This window comes from Rhinoraja longicauda, chromosome 4, assembly GCF_053455715.1.
Source record: "Rhinoraja longicauda isolate Sanriku21f chromosome 4, sRhiLon1.1, whole genome shotgun sequence".
In the NCBI taxonomy this organism is placed as follows: domain Eukaryota; kingdom Metazoa; phylum Chordata; class Chondrichthyes; order Rajiformes; family Arhynchobatidae; genus Rhinoraja; species Rhinoraja longicauda.
Window position 1 is genome coordinate 1288683 of NC_135956.1, and position 23156 is coordinate 1311838.

The 23156-nt window shown below is 42.8% G+C and overlaps 1 protein-coding gene across 2 annotated transcripts in view; it reads left to right on the plus strand.

Annotated features, from left to right (window-relative positions):
- Positions 1-22488, plus strand: part of samd12 (sterile alpha motif domain containing 12) — a 114971-nt gene extending 92483 nt beyond the window's left edge. The window contains exons 5-6 of one of the 2 annotated variants that reach the window (XM_078397126.1): positions 15532-15630; positions 17335-22488. In XM_078397126.1, the coding sequence (XP_078253252.1) occupies positions 15532-15630; positions 17335-17357 (122 nt within the window). In that variant the 3' untranslated portion in view covers positions 17358-22488. The remainder of the gene's footprint in view (positions 1-15531; positions 15631-17334) is intronic. The other variant, XM_078397127.1, reaches the window with a different exon arrangement.
- The last annotated feature ends 668 nt before the right edge of the window (positions 22489-23156 follow it).

Sequence of the window (23156 nt, forward strand, 5' to 3'; positions counted from 1 at the left end):
TGGTAATAAGTTGTCTGGGAAATAGTCAAAGTGTCTTTTTTTTGGCTTGAAATCCTTTTTTAGAGCATTTTGTCCTGATGATAGATTGTAGAGGATTTGGGTGAATGATTCATTGAAAGGTCAACGTTCAGACAGAGCAAGTCAAACTAAAAGAATGTTCTCATTTGTTGCCAGCAGAATTGAATAAAAATGTTGGGGATGTTATGTTTCAATGATCAGAATATTTGTGAGGACATTTCTGAAGCACTGTGTGCACTCAGTGTTGGTGGTTTCATGGAAGGATCAATGTGAAGGTGTTGTAAACTGTTCAGGAAGCTTCACTAAAACGCCTGAGGTGGGCTCTCTTGAGGAAACGTTGAACAAGCTGCATTCTTATCCGTTTGACTTCAGATGAATGATTGGGGACTTGATTGAACCAGGTTAGACCTCATGTCGAGAGGATATTGCTACCTGAATTGAATTAAATTGAATTGAATAAGTTTATTGGCCAAGTTTGTACACATACAAGGAATGTGCCTTGGTGCTCCGCTCGCAAGTAACAACTTGACATAGAGTAAACAATTAAGAATAAAGCATAAAGCATTAAGAATACGGTGCGACTCGGCCGCGGGGACTTCCATCCCCTTGCGGGGACTGTGCGGGTCGGTCGGGGACGAGCTGTCTATCCGTGGGCGTGGGGAAGAGAGTGGAAGTTTTGTTGCCTCCATCACAGTGAGGGGGTGTTTGGAGTCACTGTGATGGACGTTTGTGTTGGGGTTATGTGTCTTGTGTTCTTTTTTGTGTGACTGCTATGTAGTTTCGTTCGGTACCTCGGTACCGAATGACAAATAAAGCTCTGTTGAACTGTTGAACTGTTGAACAACATTACAGCTTAAACATGTAAGTGAAATAAACCAGAGCAAAAGGAGGCTACAGACTTTTGGCTATTGAGTAGAGCTACTACTCGTGGAAAAAAAAGCTGTTTTTATGTCTGGCTGTGGCTGCTTTGACAGTCCGGAATCGCCTTCCAGAGGGAAGTGCTTCAAAGAGTTTGTGGCCAGGGTGAGAGGGGTCAGAGATGATCTTGCCCGCTCGCTTCCTGGCCCTTGCAGTGTACATATAACATATAACATATAACAACTACAGCATGGAAACAGGCCTGTCCGGCCCTACCAGTCCACGCCGACCACTCTCCCTGACCTAGTCTCATCTACCTGCACTCAGACCATAACCCTCTAATCCCCTCTTATCCATATACCTATCCAATTTACTCTTAAATAATAAAATCGAGCCAGCCTCCACCACTTCCACCAGAAGCCCATTCCATACAGCCACAACCCTCTGAGTAAAGAAGTTCCCCCTCATGTTACCCCTAAACCTTTGTCCCTCAATTCTGAAGCTATGTCCCCTTGTTGGAATCTTCCCCTCTCTGAAAGGGAAAAGCCTACCCACGTCAACTCTGTCCGTCCCTCTCAAAATTTAAAAAACCTCTATCAAGTCCCCCCTCAACCTTCTACGCTCCAAAGAATAAAGACCCAACCTGTTCAACCTCTCTCTGTAGCCTAAGTGCTGAAACCCAGGCAACATTCTAGTAAATCTCCTCTGTACCCTCTCCATTTTGTCGACATCCTTCCTATAATTTGGCGACCAGAACTGCACACCATACTCCAGATTCGGCCTCACCAATGCCCTGTACAATTTCAACATTACATCCCACCTTCTATACTCGATGCTCTGATTTATAAAGGCAAGCATACCAAACGCCTTCTTCACCACCCTATCCACATGAGATTCCACCTTCAGGGAACAATGCACAGTTATTCCCAGATCCCTCTGTTCCACTGCATTCCTCAATTCCCTACCATTTACCCTGTACGTCCTATTTTGATTTGTCCTACCAAAATGCAGCACCTCACACTTATCAGCATTAAACTCCATCTGCCATCTTTCAGCCCACCCTTCCAAAAGGCCCAAGTCTCTCTGTAGACTTTGAAAATCTACCTCACTATCAACTACTCCACCTATCTTAGTATCATCTGCATACTTACTAATCCAATTTGCCACACCATCATCCAGATCATTAATGTAAATGACAAACAACAGTGGACCCAACACAGATCCTTGGGGCACTCCACTAGACACTGGCCTCCAACCAGTTCGTCAGTGGGGGGAAAGTTGCAGCCAACAACCTTCTCAGCTGTGCGAACGGATTTCGTGGGATTTGTGGGAGAATCCAAAATGAAGAATCACTGTTTCACAGTGAAGGGTTGCCTGATTAAAGACGACGGGAGATATTATTTCCCCTGGATACCGTGTGTGTTTGAAAGATTTAGAGATAAGTATTGCTATTGGTTTATTATTTGTCGTGTGTGCTGAGACAGTGAAAACCTTTGCTTACTATCCAGTTAAATCATGCTATACATGAGTATAATCAAGCCATACACAAATATAATAGTGCATACAGAAAAATAAACGGAGTGCAGAATATAGCGTTAGTGTTACAGCTGCAGAGGAACTGCAGACTAACAAGGTGCAAGGTAGAATTAGAAAATCAGGATTACACCCTTAGTTTATAATAGGCTGATATCGGGAAAGCAGCTGTTTCTGAATCTGGGGGTACATGCTTTCAAGTGTTTTGTATCTTCTGCCTAATTGGAGAGGGGGAAAAGAGGGAATGGCCACGATGCAAGTGGTCCTTGATTATGTTGGTTGCTTTCCCAAAGCAGCATGAAGTGCAGATGGAGTTGATTTGGGCGGGGGGAGGAAGGGGGAGTCTTGTTTGTATGATGGGCTGCATCCGCAACTCTCTGCAATTTCTTACGGTCTTGGGCACAGCAATTGCCAAACCAAGCTGTGATACATTGCTGTAGGGTACTGTCTACAGTTCATCAGTAGAAGTATGGCAAGAGTTGTTGGAGGGATGCCAAATCTCCGGATGCATTGGTGTGCTCTTCCTGCCTATAGGGTCAATGTGGTTGGAACCGGACAAATTGTTGATGATATTTACCCCAATATCTTGAGGCTCTTGACTGTCTCCACTTCAGCACCATTGATGCTGACTTCCTGCTGACATTGAGGGAGAGGTTATCTTTGACACCATGTTACTAAGTTCTCTATGTTCTATGTTCTATGTTCTCTATGTTGTTAAAGCCCGGCCGCGCTCTGAAATAATAAACACCGTCAGACAATGATGGTAAAGACACAACTTTATAACGCTAGCAGGAGTGGGAGAGCCACTGCGAGTATGGTCACATACTTGCAGCTCCTCGCGGCCCCTCTCCATTATTTTGTGCACCGGCAGTATATTTATACGTGAGTCGTCACGGGTCCAACTAATCACACAATCAGCGCATTTCTGCACCAGTTCTTATTGTCTAGAACAGACTTGTTGTTCTCTGCAGCACTACTTGGTATCAGGCATTTCTCCTTTAGTCATAACACTCTCTGCAGTTCTGCAAAACAGCCTGTTATACTTTAGCTAGCAATTCTAAGTAAGTAAAGCAGGCTCACCATCCGCAACATGCAATCTGTACACATTAACTCTTTAACTCCCATCCTCCTCCACAGAGCAGGCAGGCTTTAACACCATCTCCTCACAGTTTGTCATCTGACCCGCTATGGTGATCTCATCTGTGAACCTGTAAATAGAGTTAGAGCAGAGTCTGGCCGGATAGTTGCGAGTGTAGGAGGAGTATGTTTTGAGGGACTGAGGCCGCATTCTTGCAGGGCACCTGCAATCTCCCAGATGTTCTAGTGGCGAGAGGGAGACAGTGGAACTGAAGGAAATTCACATTAGGCAGGAAATGGTGTTGGGTAGACTGATGGGACTGAAGGCTGATAAATCCCTAGGGCCTGCATCCCAGGGTCCTTAAGGAGGTGGCTCTAGAAATCGTGGCTCTAGAAATCGTGGACGCATTGGTGATCGTTTTCCAATGTTCTATAGATTCAGGATTAGCTCCTGTGGATTGGAGGGTAGCTAATGTTATCCAACTTTTTAAGAAAGAAGGGAGAGAGAAAACGAGAAATTATAGACCAGTTAGTCTGATGTCAGTGGTGGGGAAGATGCTGGAGTCAATTATAAAAGAAGAGATTGCGGAACATTTGGATAGCAGTAACAGGATCGTTCCGAGTCAGCATGGATTTGTGAAGGGGAAATCATGCTTGACTAATCTTCTGGAGTTTTTTGAGGATGTAACTAGGAAAATGGACAGGGGAGAGCCAGTGGATATAGTGTACCTGGACTTTCAGAAAGCCTTCGAGAATGTCCCACATAGGAGATTAGTGGACGAAATTAGAGCACATGGTATTGGGGTGCTGACTTCTCAAGACAGTGGAACTAAATGTAGACTTTTGAAGAGATCCCCCTCCCCTCCCCCCACTCACCATCAACAACACCATAGTCACATCTGTGGAGTCATTTAAGTTCCTTGGAACCATCATCTCCAGAGACCTTAAATGGGGGGGCACCATCGACTCCACAGTCAAAAAGGCCCAACAGAGGATGTACTTCCTGCGGCAACTGAAGAAACACAATCTGCCACAGGCAATGATGGTCCAATTCTGTACTGCTATCATTGAGTCCGTCCTCACCTTCTCCATCATGGTCTGGTTTGGCTCAGCCACCAAGCACGACATCCGGAGGCTGCAATGGATCGTTCGATCAGCTGAGAAGGTTGTTGGCTGCAACCTTCCCCCCATTGACAAACTGTACACTGCATGGGCCAGGAAGCGAGCGGGCAAGATCATCTCTGACCCCTCTCACCCTGGCCACAAACTCTTCGAAGCACTTCCCTCTGGAAGGCGACTCCGGACTTTCAAAGCAGCCACAACCAGACATAAAAACAGCTTTTTCCACAAGTGATAGTTCTACTCAATAACCAAAGTCTGTAGTCACTTTTTTGCTCTGGTTTCTTTTCACCCCCATGTTTAGACCGTAATGGTGTATCCTTATTGTTTTGATGTGTTGATGCTTTATTCTTAATTGTTAACTGTGTGTTTGTGTTGTTATTTGTGAGCGGAGCACCAAGGCACATTCCTTGTACATGCATACTTGGCCAATAAACTCTAAGGACTAGAGGTGATCGCCTCAGAATTTAGAACGGAGATGAGGAAAAACTTTTTCAGTCAGAAGTTGTTGTAAATCTGGAATTCTCTGCCTCAGAAGGCAGTGGAGGCCAATTTTCTGGATGCTTTCAAGAGAGGGTTAGATAGAGCTCTTAATGATAGCGGAGTCAGGGAGTATGGGGAGAAGGCAGGAACGGGGTACTGATTGTGGATGATCAGCCATGATCACATTGAATGGCGGTGCTGGCTCGAAGGGCCGAATGGCCGCCTCCTGCATCTATTGTCTATTGTCTATCACAATGAATGGCGATGTTGGCTCAAAGGGCCAAATGGCCTCCTCCACCTATTTTCTATGTTTCTATGGACCTCTATCGGCCGAGTCTACTGTGGCATTTAACCCTGTAATTGCCCCTCAGTTTCTTAATGGGCTTGGGCCTCGTGAAGATCCATGACCAAGGAGTTTGCAGATAGATGGGAATGTGCTTTAAAAACAAATCTCAGTTCAATGATTTTAATTACCTGTTTTGCATGCTTTAGATAATTACTTTTTAATTAATTACTTACACGCTTATAAATGGTTAAATGAAGTGGGAACGTAAGAAATGTTTAACAAAAAGCAAGGTCTGATAATTGTCTATACGGAGTTTGTACGTTCTCCCCATGACCTGTCTGGGTTTTCTCAGAGATCTTCGGTTTCCTCCCACACTCCAAAGACGTACAGGTTTGTAGTTTAATTGGCTTGGGTTTGTATACTTGGTATAAGTGTAAATTGTCCCTAGTTTGTGTAGGCTTGTGTTAATGTGCGGGGTTCGCTGGTCAATGCAGACCCGGTGGGCCGAAGAGCCTGTTTCCACGCTGTATCTCTAAACTAAACTAAACTAAATTGGTTTCCCCTCCTTCCTCTGCTCTTCTCCCACCCCTTACTACCCTGCATTCCCCCATTGGTTTCCCCTTCCCCCTCCATTCCCTTTTAGATCCTTGCCTCTGATTCTACATTTCACTTCCCACTTTCCTTCCGTGTTGGGTTCCACCATTTGCATCCTTCTATCTCCTCCATTGATTCCCTCCGGAATTGCTTATTAACTCCAACCGTCTCTCTCCCATTTGACCCCTCTGCCGATCAAACCCTCCACTTTAATCCAGCTGTCACATGCCAGGTCTTGCTCCACCCCGTCTCCTCACCGCACCCCGGCCAGCTCTCTCCCCCTCTACTTCAGTCTGAAGAAGCATCCTGACCCGAATGTCATCTGACCATTTCCTTCCACTGCAGGAATTCAGTGGGATGCTGCCTGACCCACTGAATTTCTCCAGCAGTTTGTTTTTTTTGCTCTGGATCAGATATGTGCTAGGAGACAGCAGCTCGAGGGTTCAAGAATGCATGATTCAGCCTGTTACTTTTGGCATTTGCTGCTGTAAAGTAAAGAGCAACTCTTCTTATTCAATCTGCTTCTGCTATTCTATTTATCTTCTGAGTTACATGGTTCTTGTGGGGTGATTTTTTTTTTAAGCAACTGTTCCTTAATCTTGTCCCCAAAAACAACTTCCTGCAGGAGATGCTTCATTCTGCAAAATAACAAAACATTTGAATAATTCAGCTGAGAATATGTTAAATTCAACAGCACTTTTGGGTAGACGTACAGGTATGTAGGTTAATTGGCTGGGTAAAATGTAAAAATTGTCCCTAGTGGGTGTAGGATAGTGTTAATGTACGGGGATCGCTGGGCGGCACGGACTTGGTGGGCCGAAAAGGCCTGTTTCCGGCTGTATATATATGATATGATATGATATGATATGTTATATAGATCAAGTAAGACACAACTGTTTTTAGTTTATCATTTACCAATGCAAGTGTGTTTATAATCCTGTTCATTCACATTATCACTTCTAATATTTAAAAAATCGAAGGACTATTACATTTAATCAAAATAAAATAAAAGTATAAGGGGAAAAAATGGTATAATCGTTTTGTGTACAGCGCTTTACAGCTATCTTGGTATTAATATTACAAAATGCTGGAGTAACTCAGCAGGTCAGGCAGCATCTCAGAGAGAGGGAATGGGTGACGTTTCGGGTCGAGACCCTTCTTCAGACTGACGTCAGGGGGGGGAGCGGGACAAAGAAAGGATATAGGTGGAGACAGGAAGACAGTGGGAGAACTGGGAAGGGGGGGGGGGGGGGGGAAGAGAGGGACAGAGGAACTATCTAAAGTTGGAGAAGTCATTGTTCATACCACTGGGCTGTAAGCTGCCCAAGTGAAATATGAGCTGTTATTCCTCCAATTTCCGGTGGGCCTCACTATGGCACTGGAGGAGGCACATGACAGAAAGGTCAGGCTGGAAGTGGGAGGGGGAGTTGAAGTGCTCAGCCACCGGGAGATCAGGTTATTAATTATTATAACCTGAATAAAATATTGTTATTAATATTGTTTTCCAAACCAATTTCAGGGTCGTTTTTAGTTTTTGTTTGGTGTATATTAAAGTGCCAAACGTTACTGGCAGGGATTGTAGAGAGACGTGCTCCGCCTCTCACCCGTTTAGCACATAGTATATTCATGGGGAACCTGGTGCCAAAATACTCGTAGACGACCTGATTCTGCTCAGGGTTTTGTAAGTAGCAGAGCAGCTACCTCATTGCGATCTATTGAAAGTCATCCCTAGAGCCAAACGTTTGTCAGGGCGGCACGGTGGCGCAGCGGTAGAGTTGCTGCCTTACAATGCTTGCAGCTGGGTTCCATCCCGACTACAGGTGCTGTCTGGATGAAGTTTGTACATTCTCCCTGTGACCGCGTAGGTTTTCTCCGAGATCTTAGGTTTCCTCCCACACTCCAAAGACGTACAGGTTTGTAGATTAATTGGCTTGAGTTTGTATACATGGCATCAGTATAAGTTGTCCCTTGTGTGTTAATGTGCGGGGATCGCTGGTCAGTGCGGACTCAGTGGGCCAAAGGGGCCTGTTTCCGAGCTGTATCTCTAAACTAAACTTAAGGCATTAAGTCTTGAATAAACTCCAACTATAGGGCAATCGATATAAATTAATATCATCAGTCTTTAACTCGGGGTGCTCCAGGTTCCATGAGTTCTCACAATTAATTAATCTCATTAACTTTTGCAAACCAATTCAGAAATCACATCATTAGTATGAATCATTCAACATGGGAAGCATTTTATGTTTGTCACTATTTGATTTGATAAGAGTTCCTCATATTGAAGCTATATGGGTTCTTTGAAATGTTTCTATTAATTGTCCTGTCTTCCCCTCATCTGAAACAAATACATTTCCGTATCTTTTTTGAACGCTAAATTTTTCAAAAGCAAGTCCAGGTAATTTATTGTGTGGGCAGAAACTGTGGATGCTGGTTTAAACTGAATATACACAAAATGCAGGAGGAATTTAGCAGGACAGGCAGCATCTCTGGAGAGAAGGAATGGGTGACGTTTCTTGTCAAGACCCAACTTCAGACTGAGAGTCACGGGAAAATGGGATGCTCAGTCTGGAGAAGGGTCCCATCCCAAAACATCACCCATTCCTTCTCTCCAGAGATGCTGCCTGTCCCGCTGAGTTACTCCAGGTACTTTATTAATCTGTTTATATAGCTAAACTCTCATGGTCTTTGTCCCTTTCAATGTGAACACTCAACTTTTTTCAACATACAAAATTACCATCAGCAAATAATTGTGAGGTGGTTAGGAAGACAAACTGAGATTTTCAACACTTAAAAGGAGCATTGGAGAGGTAAAAAACATCAAGGAAACACCTTGAAATGGGAAACGTTAGAAATGTCTCATGTGGACATGCGCCAGACAATATATTTCACTCTAGGTTATGTATTAAGTTCATAATTCTAATTGTGCAGGGTTAGTCTGAGGTATTCTTACTTATATTTGGTGTGATGTGGCATCCAGAGAAACAATCCAGTTAACTGATTGAATTATCTGAAGAAGGGTCTCGACCCAAAATGTCACTTTATTCCTTCTCTCCAGAGATGCTGTCCGACCTGCTGAGTTACTCCAGCTTTTTGTGTCTAAATGATTGATTGATGCAAGATAGTCCAATTAGTCATTTCATTTTTCCATCTATGCTGCGATTATTTATCTAAAAATGTGTTTAACTTCAAATAGGTTTTCTCCAACTTGTTTGACTTTATCTTTTCACTTATCAAGATGCGGGACTATTTCATTTGAATGAAGATGGCAAGCTTTTTATCATGAAAATAAATAATTATGACTTCTTCTTTTGCGTCTATCATCCATGTTGTACCAACAAAGCGTTACAAAATGATGTCACTGTAAAATGTGGATAAGTCAGGTGTTTGAGAATAATTATCTTTAGTCTGCAGATATCCAAACCTCCAACTAGGAATTTTACTAAATCTAACACCATATTATGTATTTGTGGCCAATTTATGAAACATATCTGAAAAGACATTTGCAAATTTAAGGTAGATTAGCTTCTTGAACGACAAATAATTTTAATAAAGTAGAAAACCTTCAGTTTTTAATTTCCAACCAGATGTTGCTTGCCAGATGTGTGGCATTGTGAATTCCTCACCTTCTTGGGCAACATCGGTTTGAGCTGGAGGGTTTGCTCGAACCGATTCATCAATCCTTTCTCTTGATAATCTTCAGTTTAGATTCATTCTTTAACAGTAGACTTTGAAGTTTAGAATTTTAACGGAGCTTTCTAAACCCGCTTGCCACGACAATTTTGTTTTTCTTCTCCCTGTGTAATTTTTTTTTAAATCTTTTATTTTTAAGAGCTATTACTTTGTACTTTAAAATATTGTATATTGACCAAAGTATAATTACAAAGATGTATAAAATTGATGTGTTATGTTGGACAGTGACTCAGATAATTATTTAACCAGTGAAAATTTGCATTAGATGTTGCAAATACACAATTTGCATTAGATGTTGAGCAGATTTACACGCTCTTCCTCCACACCTGCTCGGACCTCTTCCTGGTTGAGATGGTGTCTCTCCTTGCCCTGGGCCTTGCCAACCTGGGTCTTAGGGAAGTATCCCAAGCCCGCTCTGCCAGTTGCTATGACTCCCACCAATGCCTTTTGTCTTAGGCGTGACTCTGCCACCTCCAATGCTTTCTCCGCCCTCCATTTCCTCCCTGTTCTCACCTCGATGCCAGCCAATGACACCTTCTGGTCCCTGGAGTCCCTGTACTGTAGGGCTTCTCTTGTCCATGCCACCATAAACTCTTCAGTGAGGCCACTGAATGGGAGCTGCAAGATGTTACTGGTCCTGTACAGTGCTGCACTGTTGAGGCTGTGGGGAAGGCCAAGCCACTCGCGAAGAAAGCCACTGATCTTCCTTTCGAGGGACTCAACTGTGGTCAATGGAACAGCGTAAACCAGGAGAGGCCACAGGACATGGGGCAGGATGGAATGCTGATAGATCCAGGCCTTGAATCTGCCAGGTAGGCCTGACTTGTCGACTTTGGTGAGCCAGGCTTCAAGGTCTTCGATGGACTTTTGAATGGCGGCAGAGTCTCTCAGAGTTGCGTCAAAAAGCTTCCCCAAACTCTTGACAGGTTTCTCAGTGATGGAGGGACTGGCAGTTCCGGATAATAGGAAGTGGAATTTGTCAGTCACCTTCCCCTTCTTCAGCACCATGGACCTTGACTTGGTTGGCTTGAAACTCATCCTTGCCCAAGTGATAGGTTTCTCAAGACCTTGTAGGATCCACCTACTCCCTGGGACCGATGTTGTGGTGATGGTAAGGTCGTCCACAAAAGCTCTTATTGGGGGTTGTCGTACACCGGACTTGGTTAGGGGGCCTCTGCATTCCACCTCGGCTGACTTGGCCACCATGTTCATGGCAAGAGCAAAAAGAATAACAGAAATGGTGCAGCCTGTTATTATTCCTTTTTCAAGCCCATGCCAGTCTGATGTTTCTGACCCAGAAGTCACCCTCAGCCTGAAATTATGGTAATAATCCAGGATCAGGTCCTTGATCTTACTGGGAACATGGTGGCGGTGTAGTGTGCAAGCTCAACCAGTCTGTGCGGCATGGACCCATAGGCATTGGCCAGGTCCAACCACAGAACAACTAGGTGGCCTCTGTTTTCATGGGCTTCTCTGATGAGCTGCGTGACTACTCCAGTGTGCTCCAAGCAGCCTGGAACTCCAGGAATCCCACCCTTCTGCACGGAGGGGTCGATGGAGCTGTTTTTGAGGAGAAACTCAGTTAATCTTCGGGAGACAATGCTCAAAAACACCGTCCCTTCCACGCTCAGCAGCGAGATTGACCCAAACTGATTGATGTTCTTTGAGTTTTTCTCTTTCGGGATCCAAACTCCCTGAGCGCTCCTCCACTGGTCAGCCACTCTCCCCCTTCGCCATACCACCTTCAAGATCTTCCATAGGTGTGGAAGGAGCTCTGGGCAGAACTTGTCCACTATGTATGGTACGCCACTAGGGCCTGGTGCAGAGGCTGAGCCTTGATGACCTCCTCAACCTCCTCCAGACTCGGCTGCCTCAGGTTGAACTCTGTTGTTGGTGGGGCTGGGCTGATGAGTGCTTTGTTGGGTTCAAGCTCAGATTGAACTCTGTTGTTGGGGGGGCTGGGCTGATGAGAGCTTTGTTGGGTTCAAGCTCAGATTGAACTCTGTTGTTGGGGGGGCTGGGCTGATGAGAGCTTTGTTGGGTTCAAGCTCAGATTGAACTCTGTTGTTGGGGGGGTTGGGCTAATGAGTGCTTTGTTGGGTTCAAGCTCCTGTTCCCTCATCGGATCGCTCAGGGTGTCATGGAGGAAGCGATTGACTTCATCTGTTGAGCACATGAGGCGGCCACTGCGCTTGTCCCCAAGTAATCGCCTGGTGAAGCCAAAGGGATTGGCAATGAACGCAGCTCGCTTCCTGGCTCTCTCTCTTCCTCTTCTCCTGTGCCACTCTGCTCTGTGGAGGGTCATAAGCCTTTTCCTAAGGATGTTTCGTCGGTCGGCCAAGGCTTGCTTCTCCTCTTCGGTAGATGTCTTGTACTGGTTAAGTTTCTTTTGAGGTTCCAGTGTTTCTTCCAAAATTTTATGAAGAATAATTCAAATTCTCAGTGTAAATTACCCAAACAAAAAATAAATAATATGCTGCATTGGTTCAAGCATTGGATGAGATGGATACGGCAGCTCTGTATTCTGAATAGATATTTTCCTTCGCAGCACATTAATGCAGTTTTGTTTTAAACTATAGTTTCACCTCAGAACAAAGACTACTAACGAAAGGGTATATATATATATATTTTAATAAATCCAGCAAAAATGCAGCTTATAGAAAGAACCGAGTCAAAATAAAACTAAATATTCTGCTTTGTGCAGTGGTACAGCTTTTACAACTTGTTTCCCTTCTTCCAAAATGTTAGTGTTCAACTTCTGTAAAGATTTGCATGTTTCTGTGCAGTGATCAGCATCCAGTTGTTGTCCTACCTCTACTGTTTAAGGTTTACTGTATAGCAGGCTTTGAAAACATTATGTGAATGCTTTTATCACGTAGGAGCCATTTTGCGTTTATTAGTTATTTTAGCATATGTATTTTTGGACACTAAGTGGCGTTAATATTATGCTTACGTATACCACTGGGAGGTGCAAAGGGCAGGACCAGATTACGTATACCACTGGGAGGTGCCAAGGGCAGGACCAGATTACATATACCACTGGGAGGTGCCACGGGCAGGACCAGATTACGTATACCACTGGGAGGTGCCAAGGGCAGGACCAGATTGCTAGTATAACTTGCCTAACACTCACCTAATGCTTTAGTGGCCGTGTGTGTGTGTGTGTGTGTACACGCCAAGCTGCTGACGTTAAGGTCGGCAAGAAGAATCTTAATTACAGAAGCCTGCTAAAATAATAAGATTTTAGTAAGTCATAGGTCACGTAGGAACGACGATAGGATATTAGATTTTTGCCACAAGTTAACAACAAGTCATAAATAAGTTAATGACAAGAGATGTGTGAATATGTTTTATTGCAACTTCAAATAAACGACTAACTATTACGTCGTGGAGATCTCTCTGTTATTTGTGTAAGAAAAGTATCTGCTCCCATTTCTACATTATACGGTAAGCTTTTTGGTTTTTATAAGGAAGACGAGAAGCTAGACGTTACAGATCGTGTTTTGAATATATATTTTATAATATGTATGTGGATGGAACAGCACATGCTTTGAATGAACTGCCCTTATTGCCCAGGAAAAAGCGCTTATTAAAAACATTTTTAACCTAAATATAAATGGGGGACCCATCTGACATGTAGAAGTGCTGATGGACACTGAAAACTAGATTTGCTTTAAATATATACGATTCCCCACAAATATATGAAAATATATGATTCCTCGCAAATACATAATATGTGGTTAGATTTAATCAAATCCCTAGTTGGAGTTTTGGATATCTCCCGATTAAAAATTTTAAAATATATATACTGGTCCCTTAATGCACAAGTTATGACTTGAGTTAAGAATTCTTCTTTTCTAAAGTAAAGCCCATGGTAAACTGTTACAACTGTTACAATTTGTTTCGTTGGGTTGCTGTTAGACAATAGACAATAGACAATAGGTGCAGGAGTAGGCCATTCAGCCCTTCGAGCCAGCACCGCCATTCAATGCGATCATGGCTGATCACTCTCAATCAGTACCCCGTTCCTGCCTTCTCCCCATACCCCCTCACTCCGCTATCCTTAAGAGCTCTATCCAGCTCTCTCTTGAAAGCATCCAACGAACTGGCCTCCACTGCCTTCTGAGGCAGTGAATTCCACACCTTCACCACTCTCTGACTGAAAAAGTTCTTCCTCATCTCCGTTCTAAATGGCCTACCCCTTATTCTTAAACTGTGGCCCCTTGTTCTGGACTCCCCCAACATTGGGAACATGTTTCCTGCCTCTAATGTGTCCAATCCCCTAATTATCTTATATGTTTCAATAAGATCCCCCCTCATCCTTCTAAATTCCAGTGTATACAAGCCCAATCGCTCCAGCCTTTCAACATACGACAGTCCCGCCATTCCGGGAATTAACCTAGTGAACCTACGCTGCACGCCCTCCATAGCAAGAATGTTGTTTAAATTAACTAAATTATTGCATCGTATGGGAGGCGCATTCCCAATCTCGTTGTACCCCTGTACAATGACAATAAAGATATATTGTATTGTATTGTATTATACTTTGCAGCATCTTCCCTATCCTTCTGTTTGTCTGGGTTGCCAACTGTAGAGGCTTTATTGCATGTTTAATCGTGTGATATTCTAAACACACCTTATCTCACAGTTCAGTTTCAGTTTAGTGTATTGTACAGTGAAAAGCTTTTGTTGCACGCTATCCAGTCAGCAGAAAGACAATACATGATTACAATCGAGCCATTTACAGTGTATAGATACATGATAAGGGAATAACGTTTAGTGCAAGGTAAAGCTAATAAAGTCCGATCAAAGATAGTCTGAGGGTCACCAATGAGGTTGATAGTAGTTCAGCACCACTCTCTAGTTGCGGTAGGATGATTCAGTTGCCTGATAACAGCTGGGAAGAAACTGTCCCTGAATCTGTCGGTGTGTGTTTTCACACTTCTGCACCCTTGCACAATGGGAGAGGGGAGAAGAGGCCTGGGTGCGACTGGGCTTTGATTATGCTGTTGGCCTTGCCGAGGCAGGGTGAGGTGTGATTGTGCTGCGGGCCTTGCTGAGGCAGGGTGAGGTGTGATTATGTTGCGGGCCTTGCCGAGGCAGGGTGAGGTGTGATGGTGCTGCGGCCTTGCCGAGGCAGGGTGAGGTGTGATGGTGCTGCGACCTTGCCGAGGCACGGTGAGGTGTGATAGTGCTGCGGGCCTTGCCGAGGCACGGTGAGGTGTGATGGTGCTGCGGCCTTGCCAAGGCAGGGTGAGGTGTGATGGTGCTGCGGCCTTGCCGAGGCAGGGTGAGGTGTGATGGTGCTGCGGCCTTGCCGAGGCAGGGTGAGGTGTGATGGTGCTGCGGCCTTGCCGAGGCAGGGTGAGGTGTGATGGTGCTGCGGCCTTGCCGAGGCAGGGTGAGGTGTGATGGTGCTGCGGCCTTGCCGAGGCAGGGTGAGGTGTGATTATGTTGCTGGCCTTGCCGAGGCAGGGTGAGGTGTGATGGTGCTGCGGCCTTGCCGAGGCAGGGTGAGGTGTGATGGTGCTGCGGCCTTGCCGAGGCACGGTGAGGTGTGATAGTGCTGCGGGCCTTGCCGAGGCAGGGTGAGGTGTGATGTTGCTGGCCTTGCCAAGGCAGGGCAGGGTGAGGTGTGATGATCTGCTGGCCTTGCCGAGGCAGGGTGAGGTGTGATTATGTTGCTGGCCTTGCCGAGGCAGCGTGAGGTGTGATGGAGTCAGTTTGTGTCATTGTCTGGGCTGTGTCCACAATTCGCTGCAATTTCTTGTGGAACATGACGTTGGATTGTGTAACATTCACAAATGCAAATGTTTTTGCCAATTGTAAAAGTTCAAACCCTGAAGTTGAGCGTGCTCATTTGTGTTCACCAGCAGGAATAGTGCAACAGACGGCAAGGACCAGGAAGCCTGATGTAAGTGTGCAAAAGAGGGAACCTGGAGAACCCGAAGACAGAGGATCAACTCGCAGAGGTGAGAGGAACCTTTGACAAAATGATCATTCACTGAAATTCCCTGGCTAATAATAATAATCTTAAAACTCCACCAATGTTAATGACTCTTCTGATGGTCGATCTTAATTAATAGTAATAGATATCCTGGTGCCATGTTAATTCTACAAACCATAGCCAGAATCACTTTGCACTTCACAAGAATGGTCAAGGCTTCCCCATTAGCTACATTATCACAGGCTCAAGATGTAGGAAAATAACTGCAGATGCTGGTGCAAATCGAAGGTATCACAAAATGCTGGAGTAACTCAGCAGGTCAGGCAGCATCTAGGAGAGAGGGAATTGGTAACTTTTCGGGTCAAGACCCTTCTACAGACTGAACTTCAGACAGACTGATTCAGACTGATCAGACTTCAGTCTGAAGAAGGGTCTCAACCCGAAACGTCATCCATTCCCTCTCTCCTAGATGCTGCCTGTCCCGCTGAGTTACTCCAGCATTGTGTGATACAGGCTCAAGTTGAGTCGTCTCTTGTAGACTGTTTTGGGGATGAACTCTGAAAGAGACAACTGGTGATATAATTTAGAGCTAATCTGTACTTGAATTTCAAAGATCATCTGGGCAGTTCAAACTGACTTAAACTAAACCACAAAGGGCCGTGATCTTATGTTTGAGATACTTCCCAAGCACTTCACTGTAAACTCTTTCCAAACCATTCCCCGAGATGATGCTCATTTATTGTCAAAAATAATTTATCTCCATTTTCAAATTGATACTAACTTCCTTTGCAATGAAGTTGGAATAACCTGTATTCTGAAAGTGTTTTGCTTAAGAACTTTCCTCCTCCCTTCTTACTGGCCCCAGTATTGACATGGATAGAGAACTGGTTGGCAGATAGAAAGCAAAGAGTAGGAATTAACAGGTCCTTTTCAGAATGGTAGGCAGTGACTAGTGGGGTGCCGCAAGGCACAGTGCTAAGACCCCAGTTATTTACAATATATATTAACGATTTAGACGAGGGAATTAAATGTTACATCTCCAAGTTTGCGGATGACACAAAGCTGGGTGTGAGCTGCGAGGAAGATGCTACGAGGCTGCAGGGTGACTTGGATAGTTTGGGTGAGTGGGCAGATGCATGGCAGATGCAGTATAATGTGGATAAGTGTGAGGTTATCCACTTTTGTGGCAAGAACGGGAAGGCAGATTATTATCTGAATGGCATCAGATTAGGAAAAGGGGAGGGTGCAACAAGTCCTGGGTGTGCTTGTACATCAGTCACTGAAAGTAAGCATGCAGGTACAGCAGGCAGTGAAGAAAGCCAATGACATGTTGGTCTTCATTGCGAGAGGATAGACACAAAAAGCTGGAGTAATTCACCTACAGGTATGTAGGTTAATTGACTGGGTAAATGTAAAAATTGTCCCTAGTGTGTGTAGGATAGTGTTAGTGTGCGGGGATCGCTGGGCGGCGCGGACTTGGTGGGCCGAAAAGGCCTGTTTCCGCGTTGTATCTGAAATATGAAATAAATAATAATATGAAAGCGGGGCAGGCGAGACCTTTTTTTTCACTCCTTTGATTTGTGTGGTGTTTTCTGGAGTACTTGGAATATTTTTCTTCCAAGTGCCATACCAATGCAGGTTGTCACATTAGTATTGAGTTGTGCTGTAAAGTTACATTCTGCCATGTTCTGTGCCTGGATGTGACTTTGTTTTTCTTTCCTTCCTCCAGCCTCTCTGGGCAACTCGCCGTAAGGTCCAGTTTTCGAAGCTCGTGTTTCGGATTGTTGACACAAGGGCAGAAAGCTGTGGCTTTCCATTCTCGGCTTCCGCTGCGGGATGGCAACTCCTGACTGCTGGAAAACCACCATCCTCAGCAACTCTTCCAGAAGCTTTTGAGAACTGGTGGAATTTGGGACCCAAATGCACATCATCGATTAAATTATTCAGCTCTTCAACATTCAAAGACTCATTAACAATCTCAATTATTTAACAGTCGATCTTTTTAAGCCAATTAGATACCTAACAAAAATGCTTTGATTATCCATTGGTGTTGTGTGATAATGGTTCAGTTAGTGTGAGGTTCAAAAATAGTTTGGCACCTTTAAGTTCTTCCTTATGCCAGGTCGATGCTTATTTTAGAAACAAAGAGGACACAAAAATGAATGACTGTAATGACTGTGAAGAAAAATACCAACCAATGTAAAGAACACAGGGTGGAGGACAGTAGCACTCACCTTTGCCCTTGCAGCATAGTGCTTGGTGTGAAGAACTGAAACTGATGCCACCCACCACAATCAGAGTTTTACAGAGGACTTGCAACTGCTATTGTACCACTTTACATTATTTTGCAAGCTTCTAAGTTGCAAGATGCAAGAACTTTCTAAAAGTGGATTCATGTTCATAGTGTTAATATAAAAAGTTGTTATTTCTCCCCAGTACCTCCTCCTTTATACGCTTGAGAAGACCATCATATTAACCTAGCCCCTATATTTCATGAAGCGCTTGGAATGCAAGCAGAATTAGAGACCCTTTGAATTTACACTGATAGTTACTTAAAACGAAGAACACAAAACTTTAATGTTAAAATTAGTAAGACATTTCTTTCAGTTATACATTGTGAAAAAGATGTGTTGATCTGCAGCAATGTCACAAATGTAGAAAAGGTAAATACCATCATTTTTTGCTAAATTGCTTGCTGCAGATTGAGAAGACTGTAAAATACACAATCTAGTGTTATAATCCAATATTTAAATATCTAACTGATTTTTAATTTACTCAAGTCAACTGAAAATTGTTAAGAGTAGCATTGCTAATGAAAACCGAACTGTAACTCATCCAATCTGGTGTTACAATGTTTTTCCACAGTCAAAAGGTAAGATCTAGCCTTTGGATTTACTTCAAGTGATTTTAATATTTCAGATGAACTCAGCTTGCAATCTGTATGATTCAAGTATTTTTATTGTGTTAGAGTTCTACTTGTTTTTCTCTGATTTTTTTTTCACTGCAATATAATCTGCATGCGGTAATTTACAAATGGATGCCCACCCCCACCCCTAAGTATTGACCTTCAATAAATTTTTGAAAGTTTATTGACTTGTTAGGAAATTGTCCAAGTCACGGGAGAAAGAGCAGAGTTAGAAGTAGGTACTCAAGTTGTCAGGCCATGATGAGTGGAGTCCACAAGGTTCTATGTAGAGACTGGAATTAATAAATGCACATGTGAATTGGATAATGGATCGAAAGACACATGCTTATATACACCAATGATACAAAGATTGCCAAGATTGTAACCAGTGCAGATGAATCATTAAATTACAAAGATGATCATAAATGGCAAAACAGTGGTATCTAGATAATTTCATCAAAGTGCCATGGATAATTTCAAAGTGGAACTTATTGGCCTTTGTATCCAAAGAAGTAGATTGCTAAGGGATAACTTCACCACAATTTTGCAAAGCCTTCACTGAGCACTGAGCATTTCTGAACAACGCATCTTAAGAAGCATATTTGATCAGAAAAAAAACATTATTTTTAAAAGTCCTAGATGTTTCAGGAGTGTCGTTGGCCAACATTTTTACATGCAAAGGATGGTTTAGAACTCTTTCACAAAAGTGCACAGATGCTGGGTCAAGTGCTAATTTTAAATATGAAACTGGTGAATTTGTGTTACTCAAATCTTTATACCATTGATTAATAGGCAGGTTTTCGGAGGTTAATTATCTTAATTTTGTTCCTATGTTTCTTTGGTCTCTTGACCACACAAATAATACAATGCGGATCAAGAAGCACATCCTAAATAAAATGCTTTTGGCAGATTATTTCGGCAATTAGTACTATTAAATTCTACTTTTTAAATTTTGAATTGAACCTCCTGGTTCATGTAAATTTTTTCTTTAATGGGAATTATTAAACGAGATTGTGCTACTTACCATTCAATACATTGAGAATCCTTCCTGTTCTTCCTTTCCATTCTCTTGGTCCTCCTGTCAAATGCAGCAGATACACAGGCATTTTATTTTTAGGATCGTTACAATTTGTACAAAAATGACACTGATCCCTGTCAATGTTTTACCCAAAAACTGATTGTCTGGGGAAAATGATTTTCGCAAGTGTAATTCTCATATTTGTAAATAATGGCATGCATAGTTAAATCACTTGTGTGCAAATCATCCTTTGAAGATATACTCACATCTGAGTGAAGAATGCACAGCTGCATTGTCTTAATCACTAAAGAATTGTTATCGTTCAGATGGCTGCATGTGAATATACTACTTTTGAACAACCTTTCTGACTGAAAAGTCATATCAGTAATGATAAAGTCCAGCAATTTATCCCTGCAGCTTGTGAAATTATTTAGCCAGGTCACTTATGCATAAATCTTGTTTCAATGTCATTAGGAAAGATTTAGGAAGCTAAATCCAAAAGAATAACTATTAAGGAGGCAAAATATTTTGTGTCACGGTGGCGCAGCGGTAGAGTTGCTGCCTTACAGCGCTTGCAGCGCCGGAGACCCGGGTTCCATCCCGACTACGGGTGCTGTCCGTACGGAGTTTGTACATTCTCCCCATGACCTGCGTGGATTTTGTCCAAGATCTTCGGTTTCCTCCCACACTCCAAAGGCGTGTAGGTTAATTGGCTTGGTTAATGTAAAAATTGCCCCATGTGTGTGTAGAATAGTGTTAATGTGCGGGGATCGCTGGTTTGCGCGGACCCGGTGGGCTGAAGGGCCTGTTTCCGCGCTGTATCTCTAAACTAAACTAAATTTAAATTGTGAGCATTCATTCCAAAGTTAATAGTTTGTCTTGCATGCAAGTGAAATGACTGTTCTTGGCATATCTCATTGGGTAAACATGTTGGCATTAGACTTCAGCTATGAAACATCCCTTGTTCTGCATCTGTTCTGAATGGAGATGGCTAATCAATACAGGGTTGCATCATGCAGATCTCCACAGCAAAATCAGTTACTTGTGATCACTCATGTACTGATGATATGTTACCTGTTAGCACACGTTGACATGAGTCACAACTTAGTCATTTAGTTTTACCTAGAAGTTGAATTAGACTCAACAAAGTGATTTTGAAAGTTACTGAATATCATTTTTTCCATCTAGTTTGCCAAAATTGTAATTGTTTGAATTTTCACAACCCGCCCCACCCCAAACGAAAATAGAAACGGAATATGTACAAATGTAATTGAAATTTTTGTTTGAAATGGAAAGCCTAGTTAAAATTACATAATGCCACCAGGTTCTACATAAGAACCTTTATTTCAAAACTGCGAACATGAACTGAAAAGTTAAATTGAAGAAAATTGGTAATTAAATTCAGTGCTAAATTTCCCCCCATCTCATCTGCTTTTCAGTCATTGCCTCTGCTTCCACTTCCTGTTATCACTACTTCTGCTGTCTTCACCTTTTCCTGGTCTCATTATCCACTAAATTTTAAGTAAATCTAAGTGACCTCGGTGTCCTGTTAATGGCCTGTCCCACTTAGGCGATGTTTAGTTGACTACAGGTGACTAGGCTGTCGCCAGGGTGTCGCCTGTACGGTCGTGAGTCGTCTCCAAAGAGTCGTAGCATCTTTCTGGTCGCCGCTGGATTGTCGTAGGTTGTCGCCTGTGTGGTCATAGGTTGTCGTAGGTGCAGTCGTAGGTGGACGTCCTACTCGCGACGATTGGGTCGCCGGTTGTCGGTAGCTTGCCGTAGCTTGACGTCGACTATGTGGTAGGTTGTTGCAGCTTGTCGTAGTAATTGTCGTGGGGGGTCCAGTCTCCATTTTTATGGCGACCTGCTACAACTATGACAGTCGCCTAAAAAATCGCCTAAGTGGGACAGGCCCTTTATTAGTATTGGTGCTGTTAACATAATGGGGACTTGAAGTGTTTATTTGACCACTTCTCTGAAAACTTCACAGGTTCTCCATTATTTTTTACACATTTGCACTTGTGAAAAAGATTCTGCAATAATTGTGGTTTCTCTTTGTACAATCTTAACTAAACTTTTTATTTTTAAAGTAGCAGTACACTAACTGAACAAATGAAATTAATTATTTTTTTGCTATCTTGGGTTGTAAGTCGTTTCTAGGTTTTCTACCAGTTGTTTTCACCTATTGTCTTTAACAGTAAATTGCCATGGTCAAGAAAACTAATGCTTAGGAGTAATTACCAGCAGTAATCTCAGAGACAAACTTTTGCTCAAGCACTTTGTAATAGTCATCTACATGTAGGAGAAGTAAGTGTTCAAGGGTGATCTATTGCTGCTAATTTTTGTTCCATAAAATTGGTAGCAGTAGTCTGACTTTTCTATATGGTGTGTCAGAGCAGATGTTGGCAACAGCATCAAAAGATTATAATCATAGCCAATTTAACGAAAATATACATTTTGTTTCTAGAATGACAAACTGCGTTTTTGTGTCACAAGGACATACCATTATGCTTCAGACTTTTTAAAATAGTTTTGCTAATGCCAATTGTTAATATGACAAAGCACCTTGTGTTTTCCTGTTAAACTGGAAAACTGTAATCTAGTTAAGAATTGTTTTGCTCTGAGTAAATGTCTTCATTCGAACAAACAGATTTAAAACACTGCGGTGCAATCTATCCCATTCTTTGACTTGCAACTAGACAAAATATGTGCAAACTGAAAAGTAATGAAATAGAACAGTGAAGCTTTGGGAATATAAACTAACACCTGAAAGAATTTTGGATAGAAGAAAGATGAACTGTCTATTTATGCATGTATAAAAATGTGATGTTCACAATAAAGATGTAATGATTATAGTATTGATCATTAGCATCAGTAGTTCTTGTTGATTGCCTGCAATTTAATATTGTAAATGCATTTTCCAGAGTACAAAATATTTTAATATTTATTTTGAGATGTATTAAACAGTAATTTCAAGTAAAGTAGGGTTATTCATTCAGACAGTGATTTGTTCTTTTCTTATCGTACATTACACTCTTATCATACATTACAATTTATATTCCCACACACTTTAGTGAACACAGAAGTATCCCTTTGTGACTGCACCCTGTGTCCTCTCGTTCCAGATGCAGATTGGCCCTTTAGTCCTCGATGTGCCCTACTATTTCCCTGGTTACCCTCTTGCCCTGAATATTCTTTAAACATAGAAAATAGGTGCAGGATGAGGCCATTTGGCCCTTCAAACCAGCACCGCCATTCATTGTGATCATGGTTGATCATCCACAATCAGTAGCCCGTGCCTGCCTTCTCCTCATATCCCTTGATTCCACTAGCCCCTAGAGCTCTATCTAACTCTCTTTTAAATTCATCCAGTGAATTGGCCTCTACTGCCTTCGGTGGCTGAGAATTCCACAAATTCACAACTCTCTGGGTGAAAACGTTTTTTCTCATCTCTATATTCTACTATTTTCCATGCTGGTTTTTATCCTTTTTTATCCTCTTCACTCTTTTTTTTATACCCTTCTACCCCTCTCATATGTTTAATGTATTCAGTTCTCAAGTCCTGTGGCATACTTCAATATTTTGCTTTGTCTAATGCGGCTCCCATCCAACCTCCACACCCCCTCCC